This window comes from Pholcus phalangioides, unplaced genomic scaffold (assembly GCF_987345545.1).
Source record: "Pholcus phalangioides strain wild (caught in Gottingen) unplaced genomic scaffold, Ppha-v1.0 ptg000013l_1, whole genome shotgun sequence".
Taxonomy (NCBI): domain Eukaryota; kingdom Metazoa; phylum Arthropoda; class Arachnida; order Araneae; family Pholcidae; genus Pholcus; species Pholcus phalangioides.
This window is the reverse complement of record NW_028301606.1, coordinates 12,424,211-12,440,705: the sequence shown is the minus strand read 5'-3', so window position 1 is coordinate 12,440,705 and position 16,495 is coordinate 12,424,211. Positions and strand designations below refer to the sequence as shown.

Below are 16,495 nucleotides of genomic sequence, written 5' to 3'. Positions count from 1 at the left end.
TCACTTGCAGAGACATTTGACATTCCTATTTTTATTTAGATTTATGTGTTTTCACAAGCTCAAGATGGTTTTTGGTCCTGTGATTACGCGGGAGACCGTTAAGCACTTCACGTAGGGGCAATAAATTTAGATTATTTCTATTTGACGAATAGGCGATAAATCTGGTAACCTCGTCCTAACCTAACCACAAGTTAGAAAGAGGAAGGGGGGAAAGGAAAAGATATATATATAAAAAGGAAAATGCCATATATATATATATATATATAGATAAGGTAGACAAGAGAGTTTTCTTTTAGTTTTCTTTCACCCTCATCCTACGTGTTCTATTTCGCTTTTACGTGCATATTGCACAAAGATACATTGTATGTGTGTGGGAGAAAAATCATAGAAAACAGTATAGAAAGAAAGGAGGGGAAAGGATAAGCAACTTCAGAGTTGATAAGGCTACTGTAAAGCTTCGCAATGGGTGAAGAAAGAGTTAAAGAAAACACATAGAAAACACTTGTTTTTGAATTTATTCCACTGGCGTTTGGAAGCAATACAGTCGAATCCCGTTATAACGAACTCCAAGAGACCGGAGAAATCACTTCGTTAAAACGAAATTTCGTTATAAAAGGGAATTAAAGGTTTTTTGCATTCCTTCTATGCAAACTCATCGGGGGGGAATAGAAAAGGGTTCGTTAAAACGAGATTTTTTTCGCTATAACGGTATTCGTTAAAACGAGATTTTTTTCGCTATAACGGTATTCGTTAAAACCAGATTTTACTGTATTAAAACTGTGATCGTAAAGAGGGTTAAGCAGGCGAAGAAAGCTATCCCAAAATTCTTCTTTGTCTTCGAAGTTTTTTTTTTTTTTTCATTTCCTTATATTCCACATTCTTTACAGTAATCCGATGAGACCACTCTTTTAAACGTTTGTCACACAAAACATACGGAGGATGCTGTAGGTGTTTTAATGCTGCCGAATGTTCATCTAGGATTGGGAAATATTATATAATGGTGCCAATTTTCTTATGCCTAAGGGGCCGTTCAAGTATAACGTCATCATCGATGGGGGGTGGGAGAGGGTTTCCGATCTGCTGACTTTTGATGACAAGGGGGGGGGGGCTTGGATAATGCTTACGTCATCAACAACCCTTTATGAAAATATGAGTTAGGATTCAGAGGGGGCAGAGCTGATGACGAAATTTTGCTGACAAGGGGGGGGGGTGTCAGCGTTTTGCTGACTTTTGCTGACAAGGGGGAGGGGAAGGGGTTCAAAAATGGCTAAAAATTTGCTGTATTTAATACTTGAACGGCCCCTAATGGGGTATTTATACTTTTCGTTGATCAGAGGTGTGAAATAAGCAAAATGTTAACTTCATATCGTAACATTGCATGACGCAATGCCGAGTAAGAAGCAGAGGCAGTGACTGTGATTGTACGGATATTTATACAAATACAAATACAACGCCACAACAGGCAAAATGCCCAACGAGGTGGCTGAGAAAAAAATGCCCACAATAAATATGAATATCATATACTTCAAAAATACAGCAATCCAATTAAAAATGCAATTACAAACAATTTATAGTTACATTAAAAAATATTATACAATGCCCATAATGTATTTATGATTGTCTTATTCTAAGTATGGATAGCTTCTCGATTTACCCCAACATGTTTATCGTATTTTTTTAAAATTTAAACGTGTCAATTGTGTTAGAATTTACTACTCCCGGGGGTAAGCTATTCCATTTATTAACAACCCTGTTAGAGAAAAATTCCCTGCGACACTATAACCTCGCATTGTCCCTTACCAATCGATACAGGTGTCCCCTTGTAATTTATCTGAACTTTATGGTCTCGAATCAGATATTTTTCATTTGCCCTAACTTTGGTTTTCGTAATGAGAAGGAACGTGGCCATTTTGATGATGACGAATCATCGCCATTAAAACATAAAATTTAAATTTTCTTCGTGAGTCATTGGGAAATGAGGCTGGTTTCTCGTTGAAAAATCGTGTTACGTAGTGTCCATTGCAGCAGCACTAATGAAATTCCATCCAGAAACATTCCGTTCTTTGTTTTGGGATCAATGGAGAACAAAAATTTTATTCATGTAACGCGTGGGGACGTGAGGAATAAATAAGAAAAATGATTTTGAAAAGAAATGGATAAAGTGAGACGATGCATTTACCGGAAACAATGGAATATGCTATCTGAGCGTTTCTGCCTTTGTCCCTGTCGACGGCTGTCACTTGCAGCACGGCCGTCCCAAGAGCTGCCGTCTCGAACACATGTCCCTCGATCATGCTGCTAAGGAATACCGGAGCGTGGTCGTTGTGATCGTGGACGTTGACTTCGAGTCGCGTGAAGCACCTCTTGGAAGGTGTTCCGCTGTCCGTGACCGCCACGGTCAGGATGTGGCGCTGGGCTGTCTCGTGGTCGAGGTGTTCGGACACCGTCAGCAGACCCGACGTCGAGTCCAGGCGGAATTTCGAAAGACTATCTGGACTAGCGCTGCGACAAAAAATGAAAAATTATGATACATCTAATTGGATATTTTTACGTACAACATATCATAATGAAATGCACTGAAAGCTTTAAGAAAGCAATACCGGGACAACGCCAAGTGTTTGTAATAAGTCATTTTGGCAGCAGTTTTGACGTAGTCGTTAGTTTAAAATGTTACCGACAGATGATGCTGCAAAACTCCGGGAATGCTAGTGGGTAATGAATGAAAATTGCATAAAAGTATTTGCACTTTCTTCGTCAACCATAACATATCGCAATCTTGAGAGAAATTGGTTGATATTTTCTGGAACGGCTTGAGAAAAAATCTCAACCTATGCAGGGCCTACTTCTGGCTCCCCCACATCACATGTTACCGACTGGAGAAAACCCAGTAATGTGTGAATGAAAATCGTGTGATAATGTTCGACATTCTCTTCGTCAACCAGAATAATACGGCACTATCTTGGAAGAAATTGGATGATTGATAATATTGATTGAAAATTAATTGAAAATATCATAAATGATATTTCTGTTACGTGGCTACCGGAACGGCGACAAACAAGGGCGGCTCGATTTCTACCCATTCTGAACTCAAATTTTTGGCACCCACGACCACAATTTTTTGGTCAACAGTATTTTTTCGTTCCCTCAACTCGAATTTGACGCCCCTATAAGAGCAGCATCCTGTGCGGCCTCTGGCTACACCACTGTGATGCAATTCCTCTTTCACGTTCATGAAGAACGTTTGGGTATTTTTTTCATGTATCATCCTTCAAGTGGTCTCGAAGGAAAAAAAAATTCAAATTCGAATTCAGTGAATATACGGTGGCCACTCCATTTACTCTCTGGAAAGGTAACAGACATGGGCCGGGCTTTTCCGGAGTTGAATGTAAGCAGGTCGGTCCATGCTGGAGAGATGTAAGGATGCTTGGACGGGTACTATTGAGCCACTTGCCCTTTTGAGTACTCTTTTGAGCCCCAGTCTCCTTGGAGGGGCCCTAATCCTCATCCCTTATCTGGTTCAGAAGAAGTTGTTTAGAATAATAATTTTTGAACTGGTGGCCATGTGACAACTTTGAAGTCCTGATAGGGAGCCAAAGGGTGAAAATCAAATAAAATGGGAGCCATAGCAGATTTAGGAAGCCGCAGAGTTCCTAAAAAAGGAAGCAGATAATTGAAAAGATGGGAAAGAGGTGCGGGCGGTGAAATAGTGACCATTGTTAATATACCCAGTAGAAGTACTACTTGTAAACTAACCCCCCCCCCTTCTTACAAGGTAGAGGCTGACAGGGTTCCAGATTTGCGGTGAGAATAATATATATAATAATAATAATAATAATTTTTTTTTCAACACGGATCGTTTTCCTGGTGGTATTTTTCTTGAGAAACCGTTATTCCACATTTTAAGATATCCCAAATCAGATTAATGACCAAAAATAATCAAAAAATACCTGTTGTGGATCGTGTATATGAGGCGCCTGTCTTGATCCCTGTCTATAGCTTCTAGACGTAATATCTTAGTATCTATCGGGCTGTTTTCCGATATGTCCACTTTGTACGTGTGCTCCAGAAATTCTGGCATGTAATTGTTGATACTCATGACCCTGATACTGAGCTGAAAATGGTAATGACACAAATTAAAGAGCTCTCATTTTTAACGGTTTTTAATGATTTTTACATATATGCGTACATAACTCAAGTGGTCTTAGTAAATAGTAACGAAATCGTGGTTCAAATCAATTATTATTATTTTTCTGTTTAAAAGCCATTTTGCATACAATACACACGCAGCAATCAATCAATCAAAAAAAAAAAAAAATAAAATAAATAAATATGGGTAGGTTGTGTCATAGGCAAGGTCACAAGTTTTGACATGAATACTCTTTTTATGCCTTGAATCGCCTGGTAAGTACTGACATAATGAAATTCTGTCATTATAATTGGCATTGGAATATCTAACAAACGGTAAGAATATCGTCTATTTTCGTTGTGGAATGCTCAAGGTAGAGCGGAAAACATATTTTTTTAAGAATCAGGACAGCGGGCCTACGACTTTACCGCGCACCAACTCCAGTCATTTTTGCCAATGGCAATTTCCAACTAGTGGAGTTGGGTTGGGAAAGAAGGCGCCATCTATCGGTGGTCGCCCCAGACTCTCTAGGTGAAGAACTTGTTTCTGATCTCTTTTGGCTGGATTTGAACGCATGGACCTCGACGGCAACTTTCATTGTGGAAGACGAGCATCTTACGATCACAAACGGCAGCGGGCCTGCCTGGTGCCCAAACGGGAAGAGATATTAAAACCGGAGTTGCATCATTGAATTCAGAGGCACATTTGTAATGTGCATCTGTCGATACCATTGCGTATTACCGTTTGACTGGAATTGGGTACTTTCTGAGATATGAGCGTTTAAAGGATTTCGCGCTACATTTTGCGAATGCTTCTAGTACCGTCAGATAATTTAAAAGACGTATTCCCATCAAAAAAATGTAATCGTTTTGGCTCAGGTGTGAAGAGGATATACAGCCAAATACAGTAAAACCTCTCTTTGGCGGACAGCGGTGGGACAAAAAAATTCGTCCGTAAAAGAGGGGTGACCGTTAATCAGGAGTTTGAAATGCATACTTTTATTAAACAAGGGCAAATTATTATTTGGCCGTAAAAGCGGAATGTCCGTTAAGAGAGGTTTTACTGTATTAGAATATAGTTTCATAGGCGACGGCTATAGCATGAAATGAATAATCGTATGCGACAGATACGGAAATTGGCTGACGGAGGAGATATCGATGTTTGAGGAAAGGAAAATTTTCATCTCTGCCCTCACGGGGACAACACATTACATTATAAACAATTTTTCAACCCTTTCAGTGCATTGACCAGATATTTCGACTCACCCCTTTTAAAGCCTCTTATTTAAGCATGGACAAGCAAAGATATTTTATAAAGTAGATTTCTCTCAATGGAACAAATTTTCCTACACCCCTTAGAAAATCGAAATAAGGGCTACTTGATTAGAAATGATATGACATTTTAGAGGGTGGTCATTGATTTCTACTGTGCCGCGAAAGGTTATGACAATTACTTTACTGCGGATCGCATTCTTCAATTGCATTTTCGATTGATTTTGAATAAATTTTTCAAAATGTGTCGTGAAACTTTCAGACTCATCCCCTGAATTTCTATAAACAGCACAAATCTTTAACATAAAATAATAATAATAAAATCGTACATAAGTCTGTATACTAGCGAATCCATCGGTGACGGTAATGGTCAAATTGTAGAAAGAATGCATCTCCCATTTCAGTTTGCGGGCGAGAAGTATAGCTCCGCCATCCGATTGTATCATGAACATTTCTCCGACATTTCCAGCTGAAAATATATGATGTAAGATGAGCTCGGGAATGTACAGTATGCACTTAATTAAAGTTCCCGAACTCTGAGAAGTTTTTTTTTTTGTCAAACACCACTCGTATATCCGAATGCAGCCAAATTTTCAGGATATCTTAAGACCGTGGGAGAGGAATTTATGCGATAAAAGAAAACGGTTGAAAATTTTCGACCCCAGGTGATAAAGTGGCACTTTTCTATTGCATTTTCCCGTGATCCATGTAGCGTGTGCACCAATTTTCAATGGAATACGCCTACCAGAACGGGCGTTACGTGGTCTTAGTAGTGTCAGTATACTTCTCAAAACTATGCAGCACCCGTCAGTATACTGACACTAATCAGGCCTATGTAGCGCCCGTTCTGATGGACGTATTCAATTGAAACTTGGTATATGAGTTATATGGACCGCGGAAAAATGTAAAATACAATGAAAAGCGCTACTTTTACAACTGAACAGAACAAACCGATCACGACCATGTTCTGCCGTATTAGCAATATAAGCGTGGTCGTGCCTGCAGAAGCTCCAGTCGGTGGTCCAGCCGAATAATTAAGGGGAAAAGATGGAAAAGGAAAGAGAGAGAGAAGGAAACTTTTTCAGCTGGTGGTCGAAAATTGAACAATTTTTTTATTGCATAAATCTGTCTCCCATGGTGAAAATTCGTTGTATACGAATGAGCAATGCAAATTGCCAAAGGGGTCCCCGAACTCTTTGTATAACCCGATTATTTTCGTTATTGCTGACCTCGCACATGATTTTTGAAATTGTACCGGTATGAAAATGACTGGAACGTTTAGGTCCCACATCAGGGCCGCCAGCCTGATTTAATCGTACGATCTCGCACTTTCATATATGTACACTTGTGTACGCTTCTACAAATGTAGCATATGAATAAATCAAAAGATCCTCTAGGCGTCTAGGCTCCCTAAAATAGGGGGGGGGGGCGAACTTCTTGTATGATCTGATCATTTTCGTATTTGCCTGCCCTCACACATGCCCTGTATCTTAATTCAGATGACTCGAATGTAATTTAAGTTTCACGCCAGAAACTCCGATTCATTTTTCACTTTTACTCATTGGTTTTGTACAGTCTCGCATTTTTGTGTATATATTTATGCTAGTGCATGCCACTTTGAATCTCGTATTTGAATGCATATTGTCTTAGGGTCCTCTCGGTACCCTAAAATAGGTGCCCCCTTAACTCATTGTAATATCTAATTCTCTCCGTTATATGTCTGACCTTGTACCAGGGCCGTCTTAAGAGCATCATCGGCCCCCGGGCCAAGCGACTTTTGAGACCCTACCTGGAAAATTCGCAAAAAAAATTCAACTACTTCTCGTTTTTCTGAGGCCCTCGGGCAGTGTCCGGGGGGGGGGGGCATGCGTTAAGACGGCACTGCCTGGTACATCTTTTTTTTCGAATTTGTGTATGAATGCACTTATATGATTAGGGGTCCTTTAAGTCCTATGATAGGGACCCCAATTATTTTTTTTCTCTTGTAACTTAGAATTTTCTAAGACATGACTACGCCCTCCGGGGCAACGAGCTTATATCGCGTACGCGACAGAGCCTGGTCATGTTCGGTCCGATCAGTGTTCGGATAAGTACTCTCAGAGAATAAGAATTTTAATTACAAACACCCTGTATTTTAATGGCACATGCTCCGATCTGAAAATCAATAGGCATACCAAGTAGTCACTTATACCTGTTATAGAGTACCATAACCTATCATTATCAGGATCTCTGGCCTGAACCAACGCGACAAGCTGCCCAATGCGTTCACTTTCGGATAGAACTATCTGTGATGGCTCGCCAGTCTGTAGGACCTGTTGCTGGACGATGACTGGAGGACGATTGGATGTCTTCCTCTCCTCCGGCAGTGAAATAATTTCCATGATGACTCTGGCACTGGACGACTGACTCGGTTTACCGGCATCGGATGCCGTCACCTTCAAATAATGTAGATGCAGAAACAACGGTAACTATATATATATTGGTAGCTTATAGTTTATATAACTTTGCAACTACAGAGAGGAACATGACATGTTATATCTATAAAAAAAAAACCAAAAAAAATCAGATTTTTATTGAAAAAAGTCATTTTTGCTATAGATTTGTGTGTGTGGAACCATCAATAAAATTCATTCATGGAGCTGTCCCGTTGTTGGTCCAAAATTTAACTATTAGAGGGCACTGCTCATTGATGGATATTCAATGCCTTTGGGTAAATTACTTATCCAAGACATTCTGGTTCATGTGAGATTGATTTGAATCCGTGCGATTTCCAACTTTGTAGTCACATGAACGAAAAAAATTCACATGAAGCACGAGGGCCAACAAGACATACTGCGGCATCTGGTTTCACACAGTGGTATCTTAACGGGTGGGATTAACGAGGGCACGAACACCGAGTCAAACAGAAGCCATATATATATATTATTTTAGATTTTTTTTTTCAATTCTGAGGTTTTTTTAAAATTAAATATTGATTTTCCTGAACTCGATATTTAATAAAAAAAATTGATGGTAGAAATATTTTCCGAATTAATATTTTTCTTCCATCAATTGTGAAAATATATCTTCATTATTCATGAATTTCCATTGATTCTAACAATATTGCCAATAATTCTGAAAATATTTTGTCATCAAATATGAATTTCCATAATTTTTTTCAAAAATTTATTTTTCTCATTGTAAATATGATATCTCATTCCATTAATTCTGAAAATTATTTTTTCAGTGAACATGAAAAAAATTAGCATTAATTCTAAAAATATTTCTGAAAATAGTTTTCCTTAATTCGGAAAACATTTTTCGATATTTCTGAAAATATTTCTTTCTTGGAAATACTCTTCATTAGTAAAGAATTTTAATGGGGAACTACATTTTCTGCACAGGTTGTGAAATTATTTTTCCCAATATTTATGAAATTGTTTCTCTGACTAGCTCTGAACTGTTCTTTTTTTTTTTTTAAAGAAAATTTGAAATTACTTATTTCACCAAAATTCTGGAATTAACTTTTCAATTCACATTTTCTTTTCTCTCTCTCAGCATTCGTATAAATTCAGTAACTATGTAAGCTTTTCAGTACCAGCAGGAATGTTTGAAGCACACATGTACCCTGCGGGTCATTTGTTCAAGAGCCTTAGATAAAGTCAATCTCTCTCTGAAAGATCTAGAAAAAAGTATCCACATAACGTGTTTTACTCAGATATGCCATTCATGTTGCAAAGGGTTCTGTAGTTATTAAAATATAAATGTTAATTTTTTTTTTATATGGACAACCTAAGATCAAGAACCAAATTACAAAGTTTTTGCCCTGTCTCTCCTGATGCGAAAAAAATAATAATTTCACGTTTATAAGTGCAATATTCGTCGAGATATTCGAATTCGAAAAACGGTGAAAAGTTTGAAAAAACAGCTTAGATAAAACGATTTAACCGCATTTATAGTTTATATTTTTTCCAAATTTCCTCAGTTTTTCCGATTAAAATACCTCATCGAATATTAAATTTAGGAATGTGGAATTTTTTCGTTGGCATCAGGAGATAAAGGAACATTTATCTAAAATTGGTATTCTCTCTTGAGCATTATTCTAATAACTGTACAAAAAACCCCCCTCGCAATATGAATGACATATCTGAGTACTACACGGTATTTGGATACTTTTTCTAAGTGAAAGTATGCTTCTAGGATCAATGATTCACCAGTAAAATATCATACGACCTATTATCTCTACGCACACTGCAAATTCAATCATTATACTATCAACAGGTTTTGGTTTGGCAGTGACATCTGTCTGTAAGATTTTGTACTAACAATAACAGCCTTGTAAAAAAATTTTGTGGCCTGTTCCATGATATTTTTTTTGTACTATAGGAATTATTATTATTATTTTTGATATAAAGTGCAAATAGAATATTTGTACCAATTTTTCTCCAATTATTATATTGGCAAAATAGGCGATTTGCTAAACGAGGTGACGGAAAAAACCGAAAAAAATATTGCCCGTGACAGAAGCATTATGAGCAGTTTGAAAATGTAGTACATAGTTTCCCAACATTTTTTGTCCCATCGTCCCCCAACGCAATCTAACCCATAGGATCCTATGTTATACCCGTAGCTTCCACCGCCCCCCTGGAACTTTCCATCGCCCACGTTGGGAATCACTGATGTAGTATATGCTGAGATGATATAGTAAATTATTTTCATTACTAACAATAAATGAATATAAGTAACTTTCCGCTGTTGGAACGGAAATAGCTCAAATAATGATCACAAATTTGATTTAGAACCCTTTGTAAGTTATTTATTTTACTTTGATAATTTATTTTTTACCTTGTTGGGGGGGGGGGGGGGGGCAGCACAAAATCACCTTGCGCACCGCGGGCCAGCTGTTGGCCACCCCTCGTATACGTTCACGCGGGTAATTAATGTATTCGGTGTACAATATAATGTTTCGGAATGAGATGTATCAGTCATGAGGCAAATTATCATTAATCAGCGTCAGTTTAACTACTGACCAGTAGTTCGAATTGCTGGCCGCCGCGGACTACGCCCTGGCTGTGTATGACGCCGGTTTTCGGATGTATCTGGAACAGGTGAGCACTAGAACCTTCCAGCGTGTAGCTGATATCGCCATTCGGTCCCGAATCTTCATCTATAGCCAGGACCTGAAAGATCAATAAAATCAGGATTATTAAATATGAACACAAGTAATACAAGGCAAAACTGTTCTATGTATCTAAAACTATCCGGTAACTTTATCGACTGATAATTTATAAAAGACTGATCGATATTAGAAAGAAAACGTGGAAAAACAAAATGGAACTTAAAACACACTCCCATGAGGAGTGTCCCGCGTACGATTTCGGTCCAGTGCTAGCTGATAAGCCCTGTTACCCAGGGCTTCGCTATTCTGGAAAATTCCTTCTTATGACCCCTTTAGAAATTGCGTTTCGAAAAAAATACCTTTTTAGTGAGGCTACATTATAAAATAAAACTACTGTGACCAAATTTCAAATTTATAATCTTCAGCTTTTCTTTTCTCTATATAAAGTTGTTCGAAAAATCCCTTCTTAAGGGGCCGTTCAAGTATTACGTCATAATCGATAGGCGGTGGGGGGAAGAGGGTTTCCGATTTGCTGGCTTTTGATGACAAGGGGGGGGTTTGGATATTGCTTACATCATCAACCACCCTTTATGAAAATATGAGTTAGGATTCAGAGGGGCAGAGCTGATGACGAAATTTTGCTGACAAGGGGGGAGGGGCCAGCGTTTTGCTGACTTTTGCTGACAAGGGGGAGGGGTTCAGCGTTTTGCTGACAAGGAAGAGGGGGAGGGGGAGTCAAAAATGGCTAAAAATTTGCTTACGTAATACTTGAACGGCCTTAAATGAGCTTCTACGCCACAAAATGAAACTATTGGCCGACTTTTATATTTATAGCTTCAGCGGTTCCCGCTGGCGATGATTTCTCTATAATGATCTTTGAAGCCTCTTAGGGATCAAATTTTGGAGAAACCCTTCTAAGTGGGTCCACTACCCCTTCTAAGTAAAACCACTGACTAGATTGCATTTTGACTGATGAATCAGTCAGTACATGTCATTTACCCCCATTTTCAAAAGATAGGGGTAAAACTTGTTTTATAGCATTTTTTATCCTGTTTTTCCCAACTTTCCTAATTTTTTTGAATTTAAATACCTCACAAAAAAAAAAAAAAAAAAATTCACTTAGAAACATGGAATTTTTTTTTGAGACAAGGTAACAATTTTGTAACTGGGTTCTTGATCACAGGTTGTCTGTCCATATAAAAAGTTAACATTTTTATTTTTTAATAACTATACAACACCTTGCGACATGAATTGGAAGTATGCCTCTGGGATCAATGATTCGCTGATGATTTGCGGTTCGTGCTGCTAGCTATGCACCCTGTGCATAGATATGGATCGATCAAATAAAATCTCTTCACGAGTGGACTTTTTGAGATGGACGAATAGTGTGGTACAATTAAAAGACAATCTAAAAGCAGGCCAGAATTCCGTTGTGTTTTGCCATTCAGACAGGCATCCAATTTTTTCAGGAGATGGCAGATTTCTCTCATAAATAAGGACTTTGATTGGTCCGCTGCAATAACGTATGAACTGGAACAAACTGCACAAAACTATCACGGTCCAGATGAAAAGAAATCCCGTGTTGACAAATAATAAGATGGGCGGCGAAGAGCTTAAAAAAAAACATTTTCGTGAAAAAGCATTTTACACAATGTTTCCAACATCGCAGCAAGGAAAAAGCAAGCTGGATTCATATTGATTTGTGCAGCGGATCAAAACAAAGTCTTAATTTAAGGACGGAAAAAAGCCACTTTTTTCTGACAAGTTTGACGATTTATTGTTGGCAACCTATTGGTATGCCAAAGTATTCTTCTAACGAACCATTCTGGTTTCTTTTTAAAACGTGTCCCAAAGTTCACGCAAGATTTGAATTTTGTGCCATTTGTGCGGTAAAGTGTTGCCAACGGAAAAAAAAGACAGCGTGACAGCTGACAGTTCAGGGTTATTAAAATTTAGCGCTACACGAAAGAACAACGCGTTTTCATTGTGGAGCAATATTTTAAAAATAATGAAGGTTTGGCAGCTACAGTTCGCAATTTTCGTACAAAATATGGTCGGAATAGTGATTTAACTTCATCAAGTGTGGAGAGATTAATTAAAAAATTTAGGGAGACTGGATCAATTAGTGGTTTTGAACACTCTGGCCGTCCTTCAACAAGTTGTTCAACACAAAACATCGAAGCAGTTCGTGAGAGTGTTGCTGAGAGAGTCCAGGGACATCAAATTATTTTTTCTTTTGGGTTTCTGAAGTTTAACTTTTATGCCAACAAGCCCACGTCTTGGAGAAAATTGAGCGCTACATCAACGAAATTTAGCCACATTTATGCAAAACGGTCATGGAAAATTTCAACATAAGAGTGAGTATGTGCTAGCAAAGCCGTGGAGACCATTTACTTTATGAATCAATAAAAAATTTACAATTTTTAATTATAAACTTGTGCTGTCTATCAAAATTACTTCTTGCGTGAATTTTGGGACATTCATCAGACTTCGGTACCGGTTCTGTTAAAAAAAACAAGGCTTTATTCCCACAAACTACATAGTTTAAATTTAGCTCGATGCGGTCTTTTGAAACAGTTCTCATTGGATTTTTTGAAATTGGTCCGGCGTGTTTGCTGGAACCCTCTTTTGACAAACATTATGCAATGGCTTACGTTCCGCTTCATAATTCTGTTGATTAGTGAAACCGTTGGCCCTGCTGTTGCGATTTCATTCAAAGAAAGAGGATAAGATATATATAGGAAACACCGACCAGAAATCAGGATCAAAGCTCTCCATTACTCCAATCTTAGCAATAGACGTATATTTTGGTCCATCACAATCCATCCTCTCGAACGAGATCGAGTTTCATTTGATCGATTCTTATATAATGGGTGAATCATTTTACGTTAAAAAGAAATTAAACATAAAACGTCGTAAAAAGATGATGACTTGAAAATACCACTATAAACTTCCCTCTTACAGAAAAAAAGTACAAAATTTCGAAAGCAAATTCTATAGAAAACGTCGAATTCTCGGAAACCATTCACCTTAAACTGAAAATGTTTGCGGAGCTTTTTAGAAAATAATACGAAACAAACCCGAGTTTTTTTTTTTTCCATTCAAGATTATTTCCGCGGAACCAGTTACGGTATTCAACCGTGACATTGAGTCAGCAAATAGTCGAACGTACTAAGTTCACTTGTAGTAACATTCTACTACTACCTCTACGGCAGACTCTTACTGAGAAGGAAGTATAAAATATAAAAAAAAAAGACTCATCGGAAGAGAAGAGAAGAGATACAGCTAACAAAGAGAAAAACCAAAACCATGCTCATCAATCAAGTAATTATTCCCGAGAGATAAACCAAACCCACCAAGGAACAAGAAACAAGAGGAAACAAACTTGCTCCAGAAAGAAGATACATCCTTTAATTCCATTGCACACTTAACACGTTAGTGCTAAAAACTCCATTACGAAACTCAGTAAACTACTCATGAAGGATAGCTCGTTCGCCAGCAAATAAGAAACACGCTGAAATAGCCATGTAAGTAAGTAAGTACGGGAGGGAAAAAAAAGTATATTATACGTTACACTGTATGTATGTAGTAGTAAGTAGTGGACAGAAAGATTGGAACTCAGAGCTTTCACTCAATTAAGCTACCATCAACCGTGGGAAGAAGGAGAAAAATTGGAAAAGTCGACAAGAGAGAGAGAGAGAGAAAAAAAAAGAAGCCATACACATAACACGCAAAGAAAAATATAATAATAAGAGTCATTAATTACTTGACACAGAGTGGTAGATCCAGGCTTGGACATTTCTGCGACGTAACACCGCAAGAGCCTCTGGAAAAATGTCGGCTCGTGGTCATTGACGTCTATGATTTTGACAACCACGCGAGTTGTCGACGACAGAGGCGGTCGCCCGTTGTCGCTAACTGTCACCTGTCACGAGCGAAAAAGACATATTAAAAAACAGCAACATCAATGAATGCTACTTATTTCAAAAAATATCTTAATCATTCATCAACGACAATTAACATTTAGATGAGTGTGACGTGTGAAACCGATAAAGAAAATAAACTTGTAAAAGAGGGGAAATGCGTAGAGACATATGGCGTGTCTAATATTTCTCAAAAAGGCCCCCGCGTATCATATTTTTAGAAAAGAACTTTGAAGTTGTGCTGCCAAAGAGATGAATTGCACGCCTGTGTTAGTGTCAGCTTGCAATTTAAAAGTGGCTCTAAAATTGATATTTCGCATCTGGTAATGACGTGTATGTGACCGTGAATGAACGGAACTTGAACTTTACGGCTTCGCTCGGTTTTTATTTTTTTAATTTTGATCATCGGCTTCTTTAAAAGTTGGCGCCAGAACAGCCTTTTACGAATTCAAAACGTGATTGGAGAATTTTTGTTAATAAATAATTCAATACGGTTATACCCGCCGAATCGATCATTATTATTCATCGATTCCGTTTCCAAAGCAGCCTTGAAGCGTATCATATCTTTCCTTGTGGCGAGACTTTGGCGAATCGCAATAAATAAAATAGGGCAAAGATGGAGTTATTTATGATGTTTTTTGGACGATAATGGATTTATGTATTATGGCTATTAATTGATTTATCATCGGAACGGATAGGGAAAATGATGATTGATAAACAAGCTTAACGGAAGGGGCTTATTATTTTTCCCTTCTAAGAATGTATCGTTTACTAATTCATCGTTCTCGTTCCTGATTTGATTATATTAATTAATAGATGGACTTATTTGAAACTGACTGAAGGTATTTGAAATTTAATGGTTATAAGTGGTTAAAGAGACTAAACACGAAACCAGTTACACGACCGTTTCATTATGCAATTGTTACCTGGTCTATGATTTAATCAATTCAAATTTTTTATAATAATCTCTTGTTTTATATCTTACCTCTAAGCCCTGGTTCGTTATCTTGCGTTTAATCTTATTAGTGTGTATTTGGGGACTTAAGATTCCGTAGAAGCCTAATTGGCGACCAAAATTATTGTGCGTATTTTGTTGCTGTGAGCAGCATATTTAGCATTTTGTGGGTCCGGAATTATAGCTACAACGTCAGCAGCACTATTGTGTTGCACAGAATCTACATATGCAAATGTAGATTCTGTGCAGCTGTATGATGTCATAATTGCTTTGAATCCCTAGGGTGGGGGGGGGGGGATTGAGGGTTTCATCTTGTCACCCGGACAATGCTGGTCAGCAGGAGATCGTTTACTGTCTGAATAGGAGCCGGCTTTTTCATTGATAAAACCTCGCCAAACCTTGAGAGTTCACAGCATTTCACACAATTCTCATCGTTTCATATCATTATTACATTATTAGCTATTACATATTTTGATATTAATGACGACACCTAGAAATAAAATTTTTATAGACGTCTTATTTTATTGCCAACAACAACCCGGGCATATTGTCTTGGGGTAATTTGCAACCTGTTACTTTGCTACCTCTAAGACTTGAGTTAAAATGATATGAAAAGATGCAAAAAATAAAAATAAAATGTAAAATATTTAAAAGTATCAGTTTTTCTGCTTCGATTGTCACTGTTTTTACGTGAAGTCCAAGTTATCATCGCTTTTCATTTCTACAGACACATACCAACAGTTTTCGACACATCTCTGCTGAAAAGAAAACTAACGTAATTTCTGGAAGAATTGCCTAATCAAATTTGAAACCGTTCAGAGAGAGAGAAGAGAAACGCCTCATCTAACATACCGCATTTTTCTGCGTGTAATCGTGACACTTGTATTCGCATTAAATTGATTCAGAAGTTTTCAACATCTGATTCATAAGTTAATTATTAAGAAAAAAAAATCAGATTTCTTTTTTTTGCTGCGTATTTCTTCCTGACTTTTTTCCTAAGAAAGTGGAATGGGAATGAATATTTTAAAAACTTAATTTTCAAAGATTCATGGATGGCGTGTAGATTCAAGTAGAAAAATCATCAACACTTTTCCTACAAAAACGTGACAGCATGTCCTTATC

General features: G+C 37.7%; 1 protein-coding gene across 4 annotated transcripts in view; it reads right to left on the bottom strand.

Moving 5' to 3' along the window:
• Nucleotides 1–16,495, bottom strand: part of LOC149078611 (fat-like cadherin-related tumor suppressor homolog) — a 568,053-nt gene that overhangs the window by 123,974 nt on the left and 427,584 nt on the right. For all 4 annotated transcript variants that reach the window (XM_089240739.1, XM_089240741.1, XM_089240740.1 and 1 more), the window contains 6 exons: nucleotides 14,262–14,420; nucleotides 10,407–10,556; nucleotides 7,589–7,832; nucleotides 5,727–5,866; nucleotides 3,948–4,111; nucleotides 2,180–2,502 (listed from right to left, as the gene is read on the bottom strand). In XM_089240739.1, the coding sequence (XP_089096865.1) occupies nucleotides 2,180–2,502; nucleotides 3,948–4,111; nucleotides 5,727–5,866; nucleotides 7,589–7,832; nucleotides 10,407–10,556; nucleotides 14,262–14,420 (1,180 nt within the window). The remainder of the gene's footprint in view (nucleotides 1–2,179; nucleotides 2,503–3,947; nucleotides 4,112–5,726; nucleotides 5,867–7,588; nucleotides 7,833–10,406; nucleotides 10,557–14,261; nucleotides 14,421–16,495) is intronic.